Source organism: Castor canadensis, chromosome 2 (assembly GCF_047511655.1).
Source record: "Castor canadensis chromosome 2, mCasCan1.hap1v2, whole genome shotgun sequence".
NCBI classification, from domain to species: domain Eukaryota; kingdom Metazoa; phylum Chordata; class Mammalia; order Rodentia; family Castoridae; genus Castor; species Castor canadensis.
The window spans coordinates 138,776,456-138,801,967 of NC_133387.1; the positions used below are offsets into that span (position 1 = coordinate 138,776,456).

A 25,512-nucleotide genomic window follows, 5' to 3' on the forward strand; every position below is an offset into this window, starting at 1 on the left:
ATAAAGGGGAGGGCAGCTGACAGCACCTCACAATAGTATAAATTAGCAAATCTGCTGCTACTGTAAAAAAAGAGCTTGTGTTTACAAACTATAAATTAATCGCCCCACCATATGTCATGTCATTCTTGATTTGGTTAGAGATGGAGTCATGCTTAGGGCCTTGTAATGTAAAGTTTTAATTACCCAGAGTTTCACAAGAATGTGTTAGGAAGAGTACTAAGAGGCACCAAGTATTATGAAACATACAATATTCTTTAAAAGAGCACTTGGACAGCCTGGAGAATCGAGGGATGAGGAAATGTTTGGCAGTGTTTTAACACACATTCATAAGAATGTTACAAAAAAAATATCAGTGATTCTCTCAGAATAGGAAAGAAAAAAAGGCGATGTACTTAAGGGAACACATGGGGAATGAAATTAAAGACCAGGGAAAGCATCTTGAGTCTCAAAATTTGAAAGCAACACTGGAACAAATTACTAAAAGAGAAATCTGAGGAGAGGAGAGAGAGCTGTCTTTGTGTAATAGAAGCACGATTTTATGCTTCTATTTATTTACATAAAAGGCAATTCATTCCCATCTGGTAGCATTTGGAGAGCTGATAAACAGTAGGTAAGAGAAGCACCTGCATCAATGTTTCTTAACCTTATATTGATAATTATCTCAAGGAATCTCAGATATCCTCATTTCAGACTTTTATGTGTGTCTTCGAACATTTTTGGAAGAGATATGTGCTTGGATCCTGAGATAGACTTAGGAAATAATTATAGTTTTGAAAGCTCAATTAAGTAAATTTATATCTCTTCTTCCAAAAGAAAATGTTTGGCCTATCTTTAGACTGCTATTTTATATTGCCCCTATATTTTTCTCTACAGAAGCTTTTCATAGTGACAAACACATAGAAAGTATTTTTTAAATATTTATTGAATAAATACTTGTTTCCCTAAATCATATCAATATTTCTACTGTAAGAAATTATCTTACATTTTCTGAAGTGAGAACTACAGTGAGTCCCCATAGTAGAGCATGTTCTTGTAATCACTGAGTAAGAAATGATTGGTTGGATTATTTGTGGAAATACAGTCTTTCCTTCAGATCAGGTCTCATGCACTGTGACCTATAAAGTGTCATTGGAGATGTACCCTCCAGTTAAATCAAGAGAACTCATGTTACATTATACAAAAGGAAATTAGTTTGAATTCTTTTGTTTTTAATCTCATACATTAGAGGATTAATTAAAAATGAAATCAAAATCAGAAATACAATCAAAACAAAGACAAGTCCTGTAATTTTTTCTTAGGGCTAAGGAGATGTCAAGAGATAATGAAGAAGATAATGAGAAAGGCAGGAGATTCAAGCATGAGTAAACAACAAAGCAAAGTCATACTTCCATTAAGAAAGGTAAGAGAATAAGGATGCTTAAAAGAACTCTGAGAAAAGATTCAGATCTGAGTTCAAGTTCCAATTATCCCACCATCTATGTGACCCTGAATAAGTAGCTCCACGGCAAGATCCTCACCTGCTCTGGGTAACCTTTGAAGTCCCTTTTTTCTTTATAGAAATCCTGTCCTTCCTCTGTTGTAGTGACTTAAATCCTCTTAAGAAGAGGACAAGGCATGTGGGCACACAGGAAGAATGAATCAACCAAGCACACCATCCTCTGACACTTCAAACATACTTCTAAAATGTTATATTTATCTCAACTTCTCTGATCTGACACCTGGATTTTTTGGTTGTTCCTGTTCATGGGAAGATTCTCCAACATAATTTTCTGCTTTGTTTTGATAATCTGTTACTGGAATATTACTTTTTGAGAAGATTAAACAGAACAGAAGCATGGACTCTCTCCATGAAAGAAGTCACAATGGACACAGAAGTTGACCCTGTGCTGACTTCTCAGTCTTGCCCATTTGGTAGTGCTACTGTTGCCACTCACAGACATGCTGCTCTGGATATATGGGGTTTTTTAGGTTTGTCATAGCCAGCATAGGAAGGGACCTTGAGATATGTTTACCAGTATCTCAAAAAGCTTGGCCAAGAATTGCCCAGTTTTCAGTTTCCACATATGATGAAGGAAAAAAGACAAGTCCATAAAAAGTCTCAGTCCATTGGGTGATGTCATAACCTTGCCATGGAGGTCTGAGCTTTGCTCTCCATGTCTAGGAGCAGATGCAGGTCTATATTCTTTTCATCCTACCTGTAGTCAGACAGACCCCCATTCTACCCCCCGAGTATCAGGTACCATAAGTAAGATTTAATAGAATTTTAGATTTATATTCCATCATTTTCATTTTCCTTTGGTTTCCTAACTGGGTAGTCATGGACAAGAGGATAAAAACTATTCTTAGAGGATAACAGAGCCTTATCTGCTAGTTTTATTTTTAACAGACCAACTTTTGTTTAGAATTAGAAAAAGCTAGAAAATTAGAAATTCAGAAGTTCAGCATCTCAGGTTGCCCACCAGATGGTGCTATGGGATCAAAGCAGAGAGTTTTCTTCGGAAGAAGACGGCCTGAAGAAGCAAGCCTGGCAGCTGATGTTAACTCATGTCACAGGGACTGCAGTCCATGCACTTTACGACCATAAATGTAAATTAATACATTTGTTTAGACTTTATTTTGTGGGTTTTTATTGTTGTTTGTTTTACCTTTCTTCTGAGACTCAGACCAGGACCTTCCTATATTGAGATAGCCCAGGTACACTGGACTCTGCAAACTAAATTCAGAGAAAATATTAAAATCTTCCTAAAATGCTAGAAAACTGGAGTATGAGGTGGGGAGAACATGGGCTTCCTCACTTACAGTGATTATTCACTAAGTAAACTCAAGACATTCTTACTGGAACTTGCCTTTTCTACATAAAATGAAGAGTTCGAAAAAGGTCCCTAGTTAAGAAAGGAAAAGGTAACAACTGCTTGATTTCAATGCTCTAACACGACAAGTACATGAACTAAGCACATGAAAGAGTCAGAACACTCAGGATCACTAACATGAACAATGGTCTCCTCTGCCCCCTCTGCTTCCTGTCGGCCATACTCTCCTCCTCTTCCCTGCCATCTGTCTTTACTACTCACCAGAATTGTGCCTTCCAAGGTGAATTCCTGAACCAATGGACTATTAATTGTGTGACCATCCCTGACATCTTCTCTAGGAGAAACTGGCTCTTCCTCCTCCTTGGGTAATACTCATCTCCTGATGTCATCTCCTCCTCCTCGCTCAGGTACATCACTTCTCCTTTGACTTCTCACACTCCTGAAATCCTCAGCTCTCTTCTTTCTGGATTCCTCCTTTGGTGATTCACTCACTAGTAAGGCTAAGAAGTTGCAATTTTTCCAAACCTGTACCTACAGGTGTGGTTCTCGTTTTCTCTCTTCTTCCCTCTCCCTCTTTCCTTTCCCCCTCTTTACTTTTCTCCTTTTGCTTGCTTTTTCTCTTCTCCCTCAAGACTCCCTCCTTGGACTGGAGAACTGTTGACCATTTTCCCCTGGATGAACCAAATTTACTAGGTAATTTTATAACATTTTCTTTTTGGTTTCACTATTTTAATTCAAGGATTTAGAACTTTTACTTAAAAAATATTCAATGCAAAAGTTACAGAAAATAAAAAGATACCAATAAGAAATAACATCTCACTACCCAGGGACAACCACTATTAAGAATTTGGCATATGTCTTTCCTATCTTTCTTTCTAAATATACCCTGCCTCCACCCTAGACCATACTATACACAATTGCTTCATATCCTGCCTTTTTCACTTAAAACCATTGTGAATGTTTTCCCCATTCTAAAATAACCTTAATAATTGCTTCATAATATGCAACAATGGAATCAATTTGCTATGAATAATTAACTAATTTTATTTGTCCTATTATACAAATAATATGACAATGATCTGTATGCTTAATCTCTGTGCATGTCCTCATTACTTCCTCGGAAGTGAAATTGCTGGTTTAAAAGTGTTTACATTTTTAAGACTTTTGATGTAAATTGTCAAATTGCTCTGCAAAAATGTCTGAATCTATCTTCTTATTAGCAGTGTTTAAAAGTAACTATTACTCTAAGTCACATTTTACCATTTTTTAATGTTTGAAAATTAAAGACAAAATATGGTGTCTAATTATACATTGTGTGTATCTGATTGCTAGTGAGGCTAAACTTTTTTTATTTGTCAAATGTTTCTTTGTAGCTTATAATGTTCTTTTGTGAAGTTGTTCTTAAAACTTGGAATTGGTTCATTCACTTAATGACGACCTTAGGAAAACCGCTCTTTTTTTGGTGGGAGGGGAAAGACAGGGTCTTGCTATGTAGCCCAGGCTGACCTGAAACTCAATCCTCCTGCCTTAGTCTCCCAAGAGCTAGGATTACAGGTGCACCACACTACACCCACCTTAAACCTACCTTTATTTGACTTGTGTTTTTCTTTCTTTTCCATAAAGAAGGAATAATATCATTGCCTACCTCACGGGGTTTTTGTAAGGATGAAATGAGTTAATGAGGACAAAATTCTCCTGATAGTATCTGGCACGTGGTGAGCAGGAAATAAATGGTAGCTATTTTCTTGCCCTATTTCTCTATCACATTGCTTATCTTTTTCCTATTGGTAAGAATCTCTATTTCGTTAGAGTCAACACCATTCCAAAACATACAGGATAATAATAATAGCTACCAATTTTTACACACCTATTATAACCAAAGAACTACACAGTCTTTGGTAACATTTGATTCCTATTTCTTCATCAACTCTCATGTCTAAATAGTCATCAAACACTATTATTCCTCAAATTTGTCTCAAATTGTCCTTCAAATTACTCCTTCAAAGCAGTTTCAAACATTATCATCTCTCCCCAGGATTAATGATATGTCCTCTGAATTTGGACTCCACAATTCGACTGTTTTTCTGCACTCCAATATCTCTTTACAGATATAACTTCCAGAAAAACTATCATATTACGATTTCAATAAATAATTATTTATTTTTATGAAAATAATAATTTTCATAAAACCCAAAATCTTTGATGGTGCCTAGTGATCTATTGGCTGACATCTGATGTCCTCTACAATCTATTTCTGGCCTCTTTCCCTTCTCTGCAATTCCACCTTCACAGATGTGCTTATATACAATAACACAGCTGTAGTTCACATTACACTGCTCTCACCTGTGACTTTTCCATTTATTCCACAAATCCTAACTGAGCACAGATCCTGCCCAAGCCTCTGTTCACTAGGTACCTTTCCTCAGTAATTATTTTTCTTCTGTAACAATGTATATTAGGATAGAGTTAATATTTTTGTGTGCTCAAAAACTATGTCATTACCACTTTGTGGATACCATTAGTTCAGAGGCTTGGGTGAGGAGAAAAGATGTAACGCTAGAGCAATGCACAAGCAGGGGCATATGTTAAGAATGCAGTAGCTTTTCACAGGGATTTTCATAACAAGATAAATAAGAAAAGGGACAACCTCAGGACCAGGGAGACTGAGGTGAAGGATAAAGATTTCAAGGACAGCTTGAGCTACATAGCAAGTTTGAGGCCATCTTGGGATATATATTGAGACTCTGTCTCAAAACAAAAACAAAGAGGAGAGTGGATGGACTGGAAAAAGAGGAACAAGTGATAAGGAGATGACTTTTAAATCCAAGAAAATTACTCTATGTTTCTAAGTTGTTTGTCCACTTAGAAAGACTTTTTTCTTAAAAAGAAAGAAAGATGAGAAAGGAGGGAAGAAAATTATGCTTTCAGATTATCACCTCAGTTATCCATCCCCAAAACACCAGGAGCCAAATGTTCTATTCCCACTAAAAAGGGTGAAGAACTTGAAGTTTGAGGATGTGAAAACAATCCACCTAAGGTCATACAGTGAAAGGGTGGGAAAATTATGATTCCACTCAAACCTTTCTGACTTCAGGACTCATCTTTTCCTAAACACAGCTGATGGCTAAGGAAAAACCTGAAACTTCTTTTTGAGCTGTTTCTGTCCTTCAAAGCCCATCCGTGACCTCACTCAATAGCTCTCATGAATGCCCTTTGAAAATCCACATGCAAGAATCCTAGCTCTGACAAAGCACCCAGGCTCCAGAACGGAAACCTTTCTCAGCCAACATGCCTCATCACGATTTTCCCACTTAGCAAGGGGAGAGATCTGCAAGCACATGGATTCTTCTTGGCCCTTACCCTCTGACCTCTGAACTCCTTGCCACTTTTTACTAAAGATGTTCAGTGACTGATGGCAAAGTTCACACGTCTGAATTTCCTGATGTATCTTTTTCTTCCTATTATCCTGTCCTTTTCATGTTAGGAAAAAAAAAGTTGTGCTGTTCAGAGGCCTTCCCAATTTTAGAAAGCAGTTATACTTTCGGAAGGTTCAGGTGGGATTGAACAAAGCTGCTTTTTGCTGTGTTCTGCTCCTGCACCTCCACTGCCCCTTCACTAGCTCCCACCTCTTCTATCTATTCTTCGACTATCACCCATTCTTAGCTTAGAGTGACTCAGTTTTAACAAAGTATCTCATAGTGTTTGTCACCTGTCCCTTCCTTTTCCACTATTAGGGCTATGTTTTTTGTTTTGTTTTGTTTTGGCAGTACTGTGGTCTGAACACAGGGCCTTACCCTAGTAGAGGGCTTGCCTAGCAAGGCTCTACCACTTGAACCACACCTCCAGCAAAGCTATGTTCTTTTGGCAAGCACTTCCCAACCATCTACTACGTGCCAGGCTCTATGCCAGCAGCTGATTCTCATCATTTCGTTTGTGACAATCATACTGCTTCCAAATGAATCTCTCTGAAACAGCCAGCAAAATCAATCCTTCTAAAGTTCTGCTTTGTAAACAGCACTCTCTACTCATTTGCCCACAAGATGAAATCCCTACTTGTTAGCTCTTTACTATCTGCCCACTGGCTGACTTTTAGATTTCTTTTTTCCTTCCTCCACATACTTTCTACAGTTCATTGTGTTCTGCTCATTTGCTTCCCAGCGTGACATGTGTATTTCCACATCTGTGACTAATAGTTCTAAGTTTTCCATACCGTACTCTACATTCACTTAATGAATATTTGGGGCAAACTTCATACCTGGGGTGGACTAACAGGTTCTTGTTAAGGAGAACTGACCAACATCCACCCCTAAGAGGTGTCTGCACATCTCAGGGTTAGTGATGAGAAGCAATACTAACCATGTCTGTTCAGAGAGGTCCAACCACCTGAGCATCACAGCATGGCTGGAAGACAAATTTCTCAGATAACCTTGTTAAGTCCCAGGGTGAGAAATCCAATCAACTCTTCCATTCACTTAGTCACTCAACAAAAATATTTTTATTGCATCACCTGTTTGCTAGGCATTGGGATGAGGGTTTGGGAAACAGTGAGTAAAAGAAATAGTTTCTGCCTTCATAGAGACTTTAGCCTAATAGAAAGGACACAACAAACATATAAACAAGTAAACAAAATAATAAAACATGGGTTGATAATAATAAGAGAAATAAGTGTTATGATGCAGCAGGGTGGGATGAGCTTTTGGAGATAGGAGGAACTATCAGTCAAAGGTCTGTCTGAAGAAATGTTTAAGCTGAGATTCAAAAGATCAGAAGTCAAACACTCAAAGCAACATTCCAATCTCCTGAACAAGTACACAGGCTCAACATATACACACACACACACGCACACACGCTACTCTACAGGCTGATAACTTCATTGTCTAAGATCTTGTGTGCCACAACAACTCTTCTCTCTCTCTCTGTCTCTCTCCCCACCCCTCTTTTCAGCACACAAGCAAATATAAATCCCCACCTATATATCACCTCTACTTTTCTCTGTGAGCAGGGTTATTTACTTCCAGCTCAAATTTACATAGCATTTCTAGAATAAAGCACTCTAATGACACTCATCACTCTGTATATTAAAAACAACTGCTTGCTAATTTTTAGAAGTTGGTATCTACAGCTCTCAAGAAAAATCTCAAAGTTGCTTTCCATACCTCGTTGATTAACTGGATCTTTAGCTACATAGGCAACATAGTCTGTAGTATCCTATAAAAAAGGAAAACAATTGCATTAAAAATGGATGAATTGTCCCATTAGGTAACAGTACATTTAGGATATGACTCTGAATCAAAGACTTAAATAGGATTGTTTCTGTTCAAAGGGAAAAGGAAAGCATTGTAGTTTAACAATTGTGGTGTCCATATTCTCTCCTGCTTGGGGGAGAATCAGAAGATCAAAAATTTAGAGGCACACTATGTCATTCAGAATAGAAGAAAACTCAGATGCTAGGAACACTGTTTAAAAATGGCTAAGGACTATGGCTCTCCTCTGTGCTGTAAGTTAAAGTAGCACTGGTTACGCAGTCACAAAGGTGTCATAACCTTGGATGTGGCATCATGATTCTCTATGCTCCAAATAGATACCAAGTACCTCAGAAAATAAATTGATCTAAGAGACATATTGGGTTGTGGTTGATAGTTTGCATGTGTGCAGTGCAAGCTAACTTTAAAATAAAGCAAAAATACAATGTATATATTTGATCTATGCATAGAGAGGAAAATCACTTTTTAAAAGGAGAACTTATGAAAAACATAAGAAGTTCACAAAGAAATATGCTGCTAGCTTTGTAAAAACAAACAAACAAAAAAGCCACTTGGTAATTCCAGCTTTTATTGAAAACACTAAGCTGATGAATGATAAGATTTTAATAATTAAAGATGCTTTTTGTTATCTCAATTCTCAGAAAAAAATACACACAATGTCATTTGTGGATTAGAAGTATGATTCTCTAGAGGGAAGATGCAATCAACTCACAGGAAATAAAAGCCTATGTCTGTAATACCCTCAAGGACAAATGCTTAATAACCCACAATGAATCACATAGGAAGCGGAACTCAGGGTCAGCATAACTTGTCTTGCGTTATTTTTAAAAATAACACACACCTAAGTAAATTACTCATGCAAAAAAAAAAAAAAGAAAAGAAAGGTTTGAAATATCTTCTAAATAAATATGGTCATATGTGTGAGCTTTGTTTTACATTAACTAAGAGGAAAAGCCATGATTGCTGCAGACTTTACCCTCATGTCAAGCTGAAGCAGTAGCATGATGTCAGCAATGTTGTCTGGTGCAGTAGACCTTGAACCTCAGGGGCTCTGTGTGGAGGATAATTGTGAGAGGGGACTGACATACTTGCTTTTTGTGGCTTCAATATGATCAACAAGAACATCCCCCACCACAGATAAGGACCCTGAACCTTGGAGACATTAAATAAGTCAAGTCTACTTGACTCCAAGACCTGACACTATACTCTACATTCCCTCCTAGACATAATAGCAAAACTTTACTGGGGGGAGGGTCCTAATGCCAATGCTTAGCATAGATCCAGATTACTATATTAAATCAGAATCATTCACGGGGTTCCACTCAATTCAGCAGGTATGAATTTGTCCCACAGTGGCTACAGTCTCTTTGCTGTTTGTTTTTGGCAGGGGCAGTGCTTTGGTGAACTGAAAGAACCAAGGAACCAAAGGCATATGGAGATGGAACCAAAAGCAGTAGATTCTTGAGAGTAAGAAAATTGGGAAGGGCATGCATAGGGTAAATGAGGGTTTGCACACCAATTCTGAAATGATAGCAACGCTTGAAACTTGAAAAGAGTAAACTTGGGGCAAACACCAATAATTATTTTTCATACTACACTTACAGAACATTACTTTAAGTCTCTTAAGAAAAGTACTTCAGTTCCCTTCACCAATGACCAAGCTATCACAGGTTAGGAACAGAAACGACCATGCCAGTGATGTTCAGCCTGCATTTATTGGACCTTCTCTGTTATCCAATTCTTGGTGTCATGGTTGAGGCTAGATTATAAGGATGGATAGATCAGGGTCCAGATCCACTAGTGGGCTCACATAATAGCTGCAAACACAATTAGTTATCTTGGAGGAGGGGAGAAATGGAACTCATAACTTTTGGTTGGTTTTATTTGGTGGCATCATGGAATTAACACAGTCACTTGAAAATAACTATCTACAAGGCCAAAATTGAGTACCCAATAAAAGAAAACAAACAAACAATGATCTGAAATCTTGAAAAGGCCAGGAATTTTTTGTTGGTTGGTTGGTTGGTTGGCTTTTTGAGACAGAGACTCAGTATGTATATAGCCCAGGCTGGCCTCAAACTCGCCATCCTTTTGCCTCAGCCTCCCAAGTGCTGGGATTACAGGCATGTACCACCATGCCTGGCATAAAGGCTGCTTTTCTTTCATATGCTTCAAATAAGTTCTGAAGGCAGATTATCTTTGGGTTGCCACACTTGAGTACTCTTAGTTTTTGATAGCCAGTATGAAGGCAAGTAATCTCTGAAGTGTTTTTAAGAATGGGCTAATTTCAATAGCATTAAGCTATATACTTCATACACAAGAAAGTTACACCAACTCCCAAGTAAGACTTTGCTCAAATACTTTAGAAGTCAGTAAATGATGCAATGATCATCCAGAGAAACTTCATAACTTTATTTCCCTTTAGGATACACGGATGCTGCTCTTCCTATTAAATACTTAGCCTATAGTTTAGAACAAATAAAAACTTTACACTGACACTAACTGCCATATTTAGTTTGTTTTTACCACCATTCATACCTATCTTAGAGTTCTCATTTATGTGTCTCATCATTTATTACTCTAAATTGTATTAATCAATGAGAAATGAGAAACATTGTGGCGGATTTAAAAAATCAACTGTTAAACTAAATTTAATTGGCTCATTTCTGAAGGAGATGATATTTAGTAATGAATACTTTGCAGAAAAGAAGGTAAAACATTCTGGATAAGAATGAGGTCTGCATATGTTCTCCAATTGTTTTCTTCATTTCTTTTTTTTTCTTCTTTTTTTCGGGGGGGAGCAGTACTGGAGTTTGAACTCAAGGCTTTCACTCTACCTCTTAAGCCACACCTCTAGCCTTTTTGCTCTGGCTATTTTGAAGATGGTATCTCAATTTGCCCCCCAGGCTGGTATAGATCACAATCCTCCTATTTTATGCTTTCCATCATCATCACTGGGATGACAGGGTCACACCACCACGTCCTATTGAGATGTCTCACAAATTTTTTTGCCTGGTCTGGCCTGAAACCATGATTCTTCTGATCTCAGCCTCCCACATCACTTGCATCAACTATTGGTAGAGATGGGGTCTTGGGAATCTTTTGCCCTGGCTGCCCTCCAACCACATTCTCTGGGTCTCAGCTTCCCAAATAGCTAGGATTACAGGCATGAGGTGCCCAGCTTCCAAATGTTTTTTTTATGTCATTGATGTTCAACCAATTATAAAAGCTTTCCATATGCTTGCACTTACAAAAAATAGCCCATAATCTCACAAAAGAGCAAGATAGAAGGGTTTCTATTCTCTCAATTGGACCTGTCTCTTGTTCAGTCACTTAGGCTCCACAGTTTCAATGCTTCTTTCCAAACATTCTAGTCCATAAATGATCCAGTAGAGTCGAGGAATGGCACTCCATTCTGCAAAATAGGCTTGGAGAGAGATCTTGCAGTTTTCACGAAAGGAGCACAACATGGCCTCTTGATAGAGAAGAATTACGATCTCTCTCTCCCTAGCTGAGCATTCTTTCTATGGGTTTCTGCACACCTAGTTGCTTATTCTAGGTTAGGTTTAGTAGCCTTGGTCGATAGCAAGGATGGAAAATAGGCTTTCCCTCATATATATCAAATCAATTCATTACTATAATCTGTCTGGAGCTCTGTGTTGAGAATAATTCTGAGAGGGGACTGGCAACACAGGTATGAGAGGCAAACTTGCCTTTCATGACTTTGATGTTATCAACCAGAAGCTTATCAGATGACAACTCCATGGCTAATAACATAATCCAGTGCTAATCCAAATGTTTTTAAATTCAATGGCAGGAAACATTGTGCCCAATTCAAGTTTTTCTTATCTGCTATTTGCAGTTATTAACAAATTACAATAAGATTTAGAAAAGGCAAGATGCTGGCTAACTGCTTTACATGAAAGTTCTATTAACTCTTACAAAAAAGCACTTTTATGAATCCATACTTACAGGATCCCCTCCTGAGGCAAATGAAATAGACTGCATATGATGATTTGCAATAATCTGAAAAACACAAATACATATGTATGATGTTATAAATTATTATTCTTAGTTATATACAGTTTAACAGTAATAGCTATGCATTTGTTTGGATTTTGCTTGATTAGCATCTATCCACATTCTATAACAACCTCGTCTAGTTGTTGCTTTTGGTGCTGGGGATAAGCCCAAGACCTTGTGAATACTAAGCATGAGCTCTATCATAGAGCTAATATCTCATTTAAACCATGAGGTTTGGGTGGGTTTGACAAGCCCATCTCACTGTCCCTCCCCACCTAGATGGTCACATGATCCAGGCATACCCAATCAGCAAATATCATCTTGCTGGATACAGCAGAGCCAATCAATATTTTTTTTGAAGGAACTTAGATGGAGAATAGGAGAGAAAGCATCTCCCTCTGCCATTAAGAACCATGTACGCTCAAGGTTTCTGAGGGGCCCTCTTTTGCTACTATGTAGGAAAAGCCTGCTTGAGCATGAAGCTTTCCTTCAGCAAATAACACAGAGCTAAAAGTTAAAAACAGAAAAAAAGTCTGGTGGTAACATTTGTTCCATCATTTTAACCAATACATTCTCTCCCTTCCTTTTAGAATTTTATTTTTACTAATTTTGTGTTCATTACTTTTCACAGTTTGAGTTTGGTTTCAGTCATTCACTAACAACTATCCTAAGGCACAAACATTAAGACTTCCAATAGTAAGTAAAGCTAGCCAAGAAGATTATATTTCTGATAGAAATGTTACCAATGTCATTAATGGAAATTTTCAAGCTATTTCTAAAATTAATATGGAAGAATAAATATACAAAACAGCTAAACCAATTTTTAAAAAGAGCAAGTAGACAAGATTTACCTCATTAAGGCTGGAGGTGTACTCACCCCTGTTAGAATAGCCATCATTAGCAACACCACGAACAACAGGTGTTGACGAGGATTCGGGGGGGAAAAAGGAACCCTCTTACACTGTTGGTGGGAATGTAAACTAGTACAACCACTCTGGAAAAAAATTTGGAGGCTACTTAAAAAGCTAGACATTGATCTACCATTTGATCCAGCAATACCACTCTTGGGGATATACCCAAAAGACTGTGACACAGGTTACTCCAGAGACACCTGCACACCCATGTTTATTGTGACACTATTTATAATAGCCAAGTTATGGAAACAGCCAAGATGCCCCACCACTGACGAATGGATTAAGAAAATGTGGTATCTATACACAATGGAATTCTATGCAGCCATGAAGAAGAACGAAAAGTTATCATTCGCTGGTAAACGGATGGAATTGGAGAACATCATCTGAGTGAGGTTAGCCTGGCCCAAAAGACCAAAAATCGTATGTTCTCCCTCATATGTGGACATTAGATCAAGGGCAAACACAACAAGGGGATTGGACTATGAGCACATGATAAAAGCGAGAGCACACAAGGAAGGGGTGAGGATAGGTAAGACACCTAAAAAATTAGTTAGCATTTGTTGCCCTTAACGCAGAGAAACTAAAGCAGATACCTTAAAAGCAACTGAGGCCAGTAGGAAAAGGGGACCAGGAACTAGAGAAAAGGTGAGATCAAAAAGAATTAACCTAGAAGGTAACACACACGCACAGGAAATTAATGTGAGTCAACTCCCTGTATAGCTATCCTTATCTCAACCAGCAAAAACCCTTGTTCCTTCCTATTATTGCTTATACTCTCTCTTCAACAAAATTAGAGATAAGGGCAAAATAGTTTCTGCCTGGTAGCGAGGGGGTGGGGGAAGAGAGGAGGGGACCGGGGCAGGGGAGGGGAGGAAGCGGGGAGAAATGACCCAAGCATTGTATGCACATATGAATAAAAGAAAAAAAAAGGACCATCTTTGTGATCTAATTAGTAAGTTCAGGAGTTGGTGGAGAAAGAAAAATTACTGCTGATCAAGACCAAAATAGCCGTGATTAGGTCTGAGGAGTGAAGAGCCGAGCGCTGCAGAGGTGGCAGCATGTGCGTAATACCTACTCGTAATTCACCCGGGGCCATTTGCCCGCTGTAAACAGCAAGTGACAAATGAACAGCAGAGCCATGGCACTACTTCACACACTGAGTAAACTCTTCATGATACTCCACCATCAAGTTATCGCGACAGTATAACTCAAGTAGGAAGGAGAAGATGAATGAGAAGAGATCTCAAAGTTAAAAGGTTGAACTTTTATCTTTTCTTTCTTAAGTATGGATCCAATGACAAATGCATTAATAAATTGGACATGATTTGCAGTCTAACAAAAAAAGAAAGATAACCTCAAAACTAAAGCTATGGAAAAAAACCAGAGAAAATACCATTAGACTGATAAAATTGTTAAAGTTCAATAAAACAATGTGTGGTAGGGCTGTGGGTTTTCTCAAATGCTGCTGACTACAGCTTAAATTTGTACAGCAACTCTGGAGAACAGTTTGATAGTATTTTTTTAAACTAGTGAATGCATGATCTACAATTACACCTTTTCTCATTTTTCTAGAAAACACTGGCACAAGTGAATGTTCATTTACCCATTGTCTATAATGTCTAAATAGTTAGGTCCACTGTAGGATAGTTACCTAAATGAAAAAACAGGATCAAAGCTAAATTTTCACAACATTGCTGAGGCTTTTCCCCCAAGTTGAAGACAGTTATGTAAAACACAAGATATTTTTCCTACAAGTAAAGGTTCATGTAATCGCAAAGAAAAGGGATTTAAAGAGTACACACCAAATTGAACATAGTGAAAAGTTAGCTCCTGGGAAAAGAAATGGGACCACTAGAACTTGATAGATAAGATAGCTATTCTCGGGAAGGATAATAACTTCCCTGTTTATAATTGTGTGTGTGTGTGTGTGTGTGTGTGTGTGTACACTTACCTGTCGTGAACTTATATTTTTTTAAATACTTGTGACTGTAGTTAACAACGGATCATTTCTTAATATGTTGGTCTGCGATGACAGATATTATCTACTTTGAAGATGCGTATTTGGAAGTTCAGAGCGCCAGGATGACAGGTAATTAAACCTTGGGAAGCTGCGATTGTCAATGCGAGGAAGAAGAAAGGAGGGGCGGGGCGGAGTCTGAAGTGTTGCTATGGAGACCACGTATTTTCCAGTTGACAGCATCATACGCAGAAGTACCGTTGAGAAACGCAAAGCCCAACTAATGCCCTTTCATACAACCTCCGGATAAAAGGTTCGAATCAATCGAGAGGTAAACCATCGAGCCACGCCGCTAACGTTCCCTGGGGAACCGCAAGCGGCTCCAGCCAGAGTGGCGCGCCGAGCGGAGGCGTCCTTCGGGTAGCACGCATGCGCACTGGGATGACGCAAGCGCGCGGAACTCGCGCGTGCGCATCCTGCACGACCGCGCATCTCCTGCCTTGCCGAAAGCGTTCTGCGAGAGAGCTTTTTTCCACAATGTCTGAAATGGCAGAACTGTCGGAGCTGTATGAGGAGTGCAGTGACCTGCAGATGGATGTGATGCCTGGAGAGGGAGACCTTCCGCAGATGGAGGTAGGCGTTGGGAATCGGGAACCATCCCTGAACCCCTCCCGCAGCGGGGCTGCGCCACAGCTGGAGGAGGAAGGCCCAATGGAGGAGGAGGCGGCGGCCCACCCAATGGCGGCGCCGAGAGCGAAACGCGGCCTAGCGAACGGGCCCAGCCCCGGGGAGCAGCCGGGCCCAGACTTGGAGAGCGAAGATGAGGAATTTGACGACTGGGAGGACGACTACGACTATCCCGAAGAGGAGCCGCTGAGGGGTGCGGGCTACAGAGTCTCCGCCGCCCTCGAGGAAGCCAACAAGATGTTCCTGAGAACATCCCGAGCCCGGGAAGCTGCCCTGGATGGCGGGTTTCAACTGCACTACGGGAAGACCCCCTTTGACCAGTTAGCTTTCATCGAAGAGCTCTTTTCCCTGATGGTTGTCAATCGTCTGACCGAAGAACTCGGTTGTGATGAAATTATTGATAGAGAGTAAATGCTGATGGAAGAGGAGGAAGCTACTCGAGGAGAGAGCCATCATTCCGCTATCTTTTGGGTTCATTCCAAACAGTTCTGTGCCAGTGAAAAAGTCGATCTTCAAACAAAAAAAAAGTTGTTTTTTGTTTTATTAGATTAGAAGACAATAGAACAGTGACTGCACAGTAGTGAAAAGAGAAAAGAATCATGAAAAAGAAGAGATCTTAGGACTGTTAAAATCTGTTTTCAAGAATGTCCTGGGATGGCTGTGACTTTTGTCATTGATGGAGATTCTTTTCCTTGCATTGGGGAAGATATCTTTTGTATATGTTCCACTGTAAAAGATGGTTTTGCGAGAGTAAATCATGACCAAGACAAACTGCCAGTTCAAGAGCCCACTGACGCTATGTAATGAGAAGAAGAACATCCACAAGATATCTTTGAGTTAATGTGGACTGAAAGTCTGTTGAGAAGACTTTCGAAATTCTACTTTGTAATCTACCCAAGTCATAGTTATCAAAGGCTAAGTTTGTGGTGTAAGATAAGTTGAATAGTCTTCATTGTCCTAAAAGGATGAGAAGAAAATTAAATACAGATAGGTGTATCACATGTGCTATTATTTTAAAATGTGTTTCCAAGAGCAACTGAAATATTGTTAGTATATTTATCTTGATCATTTATAAAGCTGTGATCTATAATCAGGAAAATCCATTGTCCTGACTGCTTTTAAAGGTCAAAAATTAAGACGTCTTTTTTAAAAGTTTCAAATTTAGACATTGAAGTGTATGTATGTGAAAATACAAAGAAGACAAACTATTTCTAATACCCTTATACTAGGGAATTTTTGCTTTGCTTGCTGTTTTCGTTTAACTTACGTGGAAAGACTAGTTGAATATCACATTGTCAGAACTGTTAGTGAAAATTCTCAAGTAAAAGGAAAGCTGTATATCTAAAAGATTTTATTATCCTATCAAACTGTGAAGGTTTTAAACCTGCTCAGAAATCCACCTCAGTATCTGAAGTTTCCCTCTCTCTCCTCCTCTAATTAAGCTTGCTATTCCTAATGCACCAGCACTGGAGAAAATAAAATTTCTTGTTCTGTGTATTTTCTTTGACTAATAGTATTGCATACATACTTTGTGCATGCTGCTTTTTTATTGATGTAAACAATTTTATTTACTGATTTAAATAACCCATGTTTATAAGGGAAAATGATCCAATTTCAAACACCTGATTTACAAATTAAGTATGTAGCCTATAAGAATTTGCCAACATAGAAAAAGCTGCCCTATCAATGAGCATGTTGCTGTGGTTATTTTAGTAAGATACTGAAGTTCCATGAGAGTTACTGGAAGTCTATGCCAAACAAAATAAGGATATCAGCAGGTCTTGTCATGATCAATTAAAAGGTTCCAGATGCTCTTGTTCCTTGATGGCAGTAAAGGACAGAGCCTGTATAGTAAGACAACTCAGAGCTGTTTTTTTTTTTATAGACATCTTGTCTGTTAGAGGGTATCGGGGGAGTCCTACAAAATACAGGACTGTGACAAGGATAAAATCACTCAGACACCAGCTTCCTTGGGAAGGAGAGATGAGGAAAGACTGGATAGGAAATAAAATGTTGGTTCTTAATCCTACTGTCTCTTACATGAGAAAGCAATAGGTGCATGAGAAAGCACCTATTGCTTTCTCATGTAGCTTATTGCTGCAGGCAGATGAGTATATGAGTAGACAGTTAATGTGTGCAGTGTAAGTTAACAGTACTTGTGAGGGAAGGGGGATGCCAAACTGGCCACTTGGATTTACCACCAATTTAAGATGGGCTCAGAAAAAAAAATAGTTTTACAAACTGCAAAGTGATTCTGTTTCTGTCTGGGACAGAGTAGGGAACAAGAGGAGGAGGGAAAAACCCCTCCCTGCTGCATTTGAAAGTTCATCTTGCAGAAAAGACCTGGAATCTGCAACTGACTGATGGTTGGCTTGTTGGCCTTAAAAACAGTAAACTGAGACCACTGAAATTAATACTTGTTCCTATTTACTAAAGACGGAAAATGTTACCATTTTCTAACTTTAATATTAAAAGTTATCAAAGAGTAGAACCAGTATACCTGATTCAAATTTGATTTCTTGTAATTAACTCAGACACTTAATTTCTCTGGCTTGTGTCCCAAACTGAAAATAACTGGATTTACTTCACATATTGTGACAATTAAGTGCAACACTAACATCTCAATCCAGAGATAGCTAAAAACTCAGGTTTTCACCTTTTTTTTTTTTTTTGTAAAAGTGAACTGTCTGGCAGTTATTAACTAGTCCTATATGACAAAATGCATTTGATTTACCTTCAGACAGGCAAGGTATTTGGTTTGCCACATTTCCCTGTGTTGTCTCCTCAGTGTAGTGGCAAGAAGCACTTTCATTTACCATTGTGCTTACAACACTGTTTTCTCTTGTACCTGGACAGTTTGTTTGCCTGCTTGGCCTCTAGATAATTTTTTTTTATTTATTTTTTTATTATTCATATGTGCATACAATGCTTGGGTCATTTCTCCCCAATGCCCCCACCCCCTCCCTTACCACCCACCCTGCCCCCTTCTTCTCCCTCCCACCCCCTCGATACCCGGCAGAAACTATTTTGCCCTTATCTCTAATTTTGTTGTAGAGAGAGTGTAAGCAATAATAGGAAGGAGCAAGGGTTTTTGCTAGTTGAGATAAGGACAGCTATACAGGGAGTTGACTCACATTTCCTGTGCATGTGTGTTACCATCTAGGTTAATTCTTTTTGATCTCACCTTTTCTCTAGTTCCTGGTCCCCTTTTCCTATTGGCCTCAGTTGCTTTTAAGGTATCTGCTTTAGTTTCTCTGCGTTAAGGGCAACAAATGCTAACTAATTTTTTAGGTGTCTTACCTATCCTCATATCTCCCTTGTGTGCTCTCGCTTTTATCTTGTGATCAAAGTCCAATCCCAATGTTGTGTTTGCCCTTGATCTAATGTCCACATATGAGGGAGAACATACGATTTTTGGTCTTTTGGGCCAGGCTAACCTCACTCAGATGATGTTCTCCAATTCCATCCATTTACTAGCGAATGATAACATTTCATTCTTGTTCATGGCTGCATAGAATTCCATTGTGTATAGATACCACATTTTCTTAATCCATTCGTCAGTGGTGGGGCATCTTGGCTGTTTCCATAACTTGGCTATTGTGAATAGTGCCGCAATAAGCATGGGTGTGCAGGTGCCTCTGGAGTAACCTGTGTCACAGTCTTTTGGGTATATCCCCAAGAGTTGGCCTCTAGATAATTATGTTATCTCTCCTCCTACAGATAAGCTGATGCATCCATTTTCTAACTATTTTACACATATTTTTCTTGCCCTTCTCAATTTAGTATCTGTGAGTTTGTGAGTTATGACACTGAGCACCCTTGCTTACACTTGTAATCCTAGCTACTTGGGAGGCTGAGATCAGGAGAATCAAGATTCCAGGCCATCCCAGGCAGGGAGTTCGAGAGACTGCATCAGGAGGATGCAGTTCCGGGTCAGACTGGGCAAAAAATGTTTGGGAGCCTCCCTCTCAATATGAAAAATGTGTGTCATCTCAGTGACAGCAGGAAGCTTAAAATAGGATCTCAGTCCAGGCGTGGCTGGGGGCAGGTGAAGGGAGACGGTTTGGTGGCGGGGGGAAGACTGTATCTCCAAAATAACCAGAGCAAAAAAGGGCTGGAGGCTTGGGTCAAGTGGTAGAGCACTGCCTAGCAAGTGTGAAGTCCTGAGCTCAAACCCAGTACTGCCAAAAAAGAAAAAAAAAAAGACTAGAGGAGGGAGCTACTTAGACTGACATCTTTGTTTAAGGTCCTAAAACAGTCTCCCTTAATCCATAACCTTACTTTCCTCAGTTTTATTTACTTGTCAACTATAGTCTGAAAATATTACATGGAAAACTCTAGAAATAAACAAGTTTTGTGGCGCACAGTTCTGATTAACATGATGAAATCCCATGTCATCCTGCTCCATCCTAGTCAGAATGTGAATCATCCTTTACCCAACATATTCACACTATATTCTTCCTGCCCCATAGTCATTTAGCAGCCCTCTCAGGTATCAGATTGACTATCCTAGTATCTCTGTGCAAGCAATCCTTACTTTACTTGATATTGGCCACAAAGACAAGTCTAGTGATGCTGACAATTCGGATATGCCAAAGTAGCAATATAGTGCTTTCTTTTCTTAAGTGAAAAGGTAGAAGTTCCTGACTTAAGGAAAGAAAAAAAAATTATGCTCAGGTGGTTAAGATCTACAGTAAGAGCAAAACACGGCATGTATATGCTTTGGTACTATCTAGGGGACTTGCAACATACTCCCCATGAATGATGAATACTAGACTAAAGTATGTCAAGAAGGCCTGATACTTAAAACTTAAAGAATATACAGGAATTCCTATAACTTGCCTTTCCAAAATGGTAATTTCTTAAACATTTTATATTTAATATAATTTTATTTTCTGCTTCTGAGAGTCTGTGAAACATCTTCTCCATGAATAAGTCTTCTCCATGGTCTTAGTGGCTGAAGATACACATGAACCAATGAACAATAGCTGCTATCATCTATGACTAGGTCCACAAAAGATTTAACCTATTTGTGATTTGGGTCCAAAATACATCGTAGAAGTTAAGGGGGTGGAAAAGGCAATTTTTTTTTTGTATCAATCTTAGAACTTCCTGGGATAACTTTCAATAAGGATTTAATTAGTAAAGCCTTTTTCATGCAATATCCATAAGGGCTCGTTCTCTCTCTGCTGCCTCGTCCCAAAAACACTTTAGGTGTCCTTATCAGGATTATAAACCTCCTAGAATTGAAGAATCCACAGTGGCACTTCTCCTTACACAAACATACTGTTTCAGTCATTCCTCCATGCCAAAAAGAATAGCCCAAAATCTGCCCCTCGGGGGGAGAGGGAGGGGGCAGAGTGGGTGGTAAGGGAGGGGGTGGGGGCAGGGGGGAGAAATGAACCAAGCCTTGTATGCACATATGAATAATAAAAGAAAAATGAAAAAAAAAAAAGAAAAGAGAATGTTCAAAGATGAAAAAAAAAAAAACCAAAATCTGCCCCTCAGTCTGAGATCAGAGAGATTCTAACTTTGGTCCCTACTCCAGCATTGGGCTGAGCCCATCCCCATTCCATGCCACCAGCACAGAAAAGATGGGAGTTGCTCTCAAAGGCACATCATTACTATAGTTGTTAGCAGTTGGAGTTAAGCATGATCCCTGTCCCTACCTCTGTTGTGAATGAAAGATTATTAGCATGTAGTCATATCATCTCTAACCACTGTGGCATGAAGGAGAGTAGTGAAGGAAAAAGGGGGATTAGAATAAACTGTATCCCATATGCACCACAACCCTATTCTTCTCAAATTCCCCTATTCGCTTAAGACACACCATAGGAAGGCCATTTTAAAAATGTGCAGAAAAGATTCTGCACATAAGATTATCATCATGACATCTCCAGCTTTACCTACTCTTCTTCCCTTTCAAAACACTTTAATTCAAGGTCTCCAATATTCAGGACATCACATGACTAAAAAGCATTGAGCCTCTATGGTACCATACACATGGGTAAAAACTAAAACTATTTTATGAACCTCTTGCAATTGCTTTAAGTGGGGTGGGGAGGGGGCTGATGGGAGAGAGACAATGGAGGAAATGTAGATAATGTACAATATAAGTCTAATCAGAATTGTCACTATAATCCCACCCCCCACATAATGAATATATCCTAATAAAAATTTTACTTAAAAAATGCAACTAAAACTAACTTTTACATCTACAGATGTCTTGAGGTCAAAGCATGTGAAGGACTGAATAAATGTTTCGCCTTCCACCCAGGTGTGCTGCATCTTCTAATGCCAAAAATGCTATGCTGTCATTATGTCAATGATACCACCTCTCTTGAGTAATCAATGAAGACCCAAGCAGACAGGAATTTGTTTTGCATTATTTCATATCAAGCATTTTCCTCTAAGGTATTCTAAACTACTGCATAAGCAATCTAATTTATTGTGGGTTTGAATTTAGAAAATAAGCCAGCCCTCAAAACCTGTACTTATATGTTACTGACAATTTTATAATTCTATATATTATATTATGCTTTTCCTGTTAAGTACTGGGTACATACATGAAAAACTCTGAGAAAAACTGTTTGAGTAAATAATAGTATTAGGTACCATGTAACTGGCATTGTGCTAAGTGATTTACATCCATTATCAATTTTAACCCCCTAAATAAATCCACCCTTTCAGAAACTCTATGATCCTCAGCTTTCTGAGAAAAACTGAAGCTCAGAGAGGTAGGGTAACTTGCTCGTAAGTGACAAGGCCATCATTTCACCCACTATATGACTTCAATGTCTCTTAGTGTTTTGTCATTACCAGGGCACATTATGCCCTCCATTATGAGTCCATACTGTAAAACCCTAAATATTAAGAACCTCAAACCACTACATATTAGACACAGAGAAAAATCAGACTCTATCACATAAATAACATGATATATAAGAAATTTAGCTAAAGATTAAAGAGCAAGTCTAAAAGAATGTTGTAGTTTAGATACAGATTTCGCCCAACATCTGTATAGCTTTTACATTTACTTCACCAATGCTGTTCTATAATAAATGAGATTCACAATAAAAATTCAGGTATATCATATATCATAAATCATGAAAGGAGAAAATTGTTTATACAATAACTTTTAGAAAGCTTTTCAACTCAATAGTTGGAAGAAAATATTTTTCTGCTTAAATTTCAGTTAGCTACAACATTAACCCTAACATCACCTTCCCTCTTTGTTTTTCATCTACACTCAAGTCCAATAACCAACTCAGGAACATTAGTTACCAAATGGTATTTACTGTATTTTTTGAACCTTAGTTCTTCATACAAAACCAGTCAGGTAGAAGCACGTATTTGTAGACAGTTAAATGTCCCAATGGTGAGTTAGTAACACTGTTACTCTAATTACTATTATGCGTACGTCCTGGGCATATTTTTTTTCCTTTGTGGCTTATGAAATTGCAGGCATACTCTGTTTGATACCATATACTCTTTACTATCCCCAATCTTCCAGAAAAATGGGTATGGTAAACTATAAATGACATTCACTGTCTTACCTGTTGGTTGTCCAGATTCATCAGTGTGAGACTGCATGTGGAAATGGTCAGTCGTATATTCATTCCAGAAAACTGAAGGTTACTTTTGCCAAGAACAGTTGATAGGAACTTAACTGGAGCCTTTAACAATGACAAACAACACTGTAAGTTACAGATTTTGTTACAGACTTAAACGTTATGGTCATGTTTTTAAATGTGAAAAATGGGTCAAAACTCATATTCCTCCTAGATAGTTAACATAAATCAAATGAGATGAAATTGGTTTTGTTAAGAACATTTTTTTTTATAAATTGGAACTCAGGAAATTCTTTAGCAAGTGAAATTTGGAGTCTCAGAACTTTTCTCATGCTTTCCTTCTCCCCGAAATGTTGGAGTAGAGGCCTCCTTTACACAAACAAATTCCTATGAGAGATTAGACCAACTGAACTCATAAGTCCTTTTCAATGAAAATCTTAAAAAAGGAAAAATTAATAAGCCAGTGGGGGTTCAGGCTGTAGCTTAGTTGTTAAGTGCTTGCCTAGCATGCACAAAGCCCTGGCACCACTGGAAAAAAAAAAAAAAAAGGAAGGGACAGGAGAGGAAAAGGAGTGAGAGGGGATGTAAGGGGAGAGAACGGAAATGGGAGGGGAGGAGAAAGGTGGAGAGAGAAAAGAAGGGAAGGGAAGGGAAGGAAGATGAAAAGTAGCTGCTCCCTTTATTGACACCATCTCTCTTTCTCCTGCCTCCTCGCAATGCTAAAGTTAAAAGCTCTCTCTACCAGCCTAATCTTCACATTCAGACAACCATAATGCCTGAAATTTGACTTCTGGCAGCTCTTTCAGGTACATCATTATTTCCAGAAGTTCCTTGTGAAAATGAACAAATATGTCTAGGAAGAGATTAGCTCATTCCACATTAACTCATTAATAAAGATGGTTTGCCAGAATTTACTACGAGAAACTAAGTTGAAAAAGTTGACCAGGCATTTCTTAGGGAAGAGTAAGGGGCACTCAGGAATTACAAAGGCCCTGGAGTCGTAAGTGGGGAAAGAGATCCCAAACACAGGGTGAGAGGCAGGTTTGGCCAGTTCTCTCAAGCAGAAGTATCACTTGCCAGCTGCACGACCTTGACAAATAATCTTTCTAAGCCTCAATTTCCTTTTGTATAAAAAGTGGAAAAGGAAAACAGTAGCTACCTGGTAAGGGCTGTTGTGAAGATTACATCAGATAATAAGTGGAAAACATCTGACATAGTGCTTGGCTGGATTCATGAGAGCCTTTATTGTTGTTATCATCAGCATCATCCTTTTCGTCCTTTCCAATGCTAAGATTCTAAGAATTAGTTTGAGATATTTCAAAACTGTGAGGGATGCTTGGATTAAGTCTTGAATCCTCTGCTGGAAAGTGGACCAGCTGAGGATAGAAAATCAGTGATTCCCCAATATATGGGTCAATATATGAGACAATTAATGAAAATGTAATTTATCTTTTTTGGTTTTACTTATATGTAACTCTTATTTGATTCCTTATGGCACCACACCAAACAAATATACATTGTTGAAATTCAATGGATAGCTATTTTTTAAAACTCTAAGCATATCCTAAAAATGTAGTACGAATGTAACAAATTGTCCCAAATGTAGATATCACTCTATAATAAAGTTGGCTCTTGGTCTTTCTTTGATCTTCATATGGTCCTTGGCAAAATAAGCCACACAATTCAGGGATTTTGTATCTCCCAAAGTTGTATTTAATAGCAAATAGCTCATTTGCTTCCCTAGAGCTTCTTTTCCATGGTAGTTTTAAAAAATATATTAAATAGCTATTATATATGACTACTCACACTTGAAAATTCAGTTATTTGTTACATAATCATCTTTTAAAAAAATTTTCATTGTCTTGCTGGGTGATGGTACATTGTGGCATTTACAAAAATTCATAATATATTGTATTTGAATCTACCCCCTCCACCATTCTCCTTTATCACTCCTTCCCCCTTTCCTGGAACAGTTTCAACAGGTATCACTTTTCCATTTGTACATAGTATTTACACTATATTCACCCTCCCACACCCTTTTCCCACCTCCTCCCCCCCTCCCACTGGTACCCACCACCCCCCCCAGGACCTGTTCCACCCTTCTGTTCTCTGATTTTACATAATCATCTTAATTTTGCCCTCATAATAAACTTAACCTCCTGAGAAATATATAAAATATAACAAATGCTTTTATTTCATTATGAGAAAATAAGTTGACATTTAAGTAACCTATGGAAGAAAAAGCAAGCACATGGCTTTCAGGCAAACCCAGCAGAGCAGAAAACA

At 38.6% G+C, this 25,512-nt stretch overlaps 2 protein-coding genes across 3 annotated transcripts in view; one reads left to right on the plus strand and one right to left on the minus strand.

Moving 5' to 3' along the window:
• Shc4 (SHC adaptor protein 4) overlaps nucleotides 1-25,512 on the minus strand; it is a 123,944-nt gene that overhangs the window by 28,834 nt on the left and 69,598 nt on the right. For both annotated transcript variants that reach the window (XM_074065907.1, XM_020160548.2), the window contains exons 4-6: nucleotides 23,212-23,331; nucleotides 12,047-12,100; nucleotides 7,967-8,018 (exon numbers count right to left, since the gene is read on the minus strand). In XM_074065907.1, coding sequence (XP_073922008.1) covers nucleotides 7,967-8,018; nucleotides 12,047-12,100; nucleotides 23,212-23,331 — 226 coding nt within the window. The remainder of the gene's footprint in view (nucleotides 1-7,966; nucleotides 8,019-12,046; nucleotides 12,101-23,211; nucleotides 23,332-25,512) is intronic.
• Eid1 (EP300 interacting inhibitor of differentiation 1) lies at nucleotides 15,424-17,152 on the plus strand. Its single transcript, XM_020160550.2, has one exon. It carries the CDS (start codon nucleotides 15,506-15,508, stop codon nucleotides 16,064-16,066), a length of 561 nt encoding a protein of 186 aa, XP_020016139.1. The 5' UTR covers nucleotides 15,424-15,505; the 3' UTR covers nucleotides 16,067-17,152.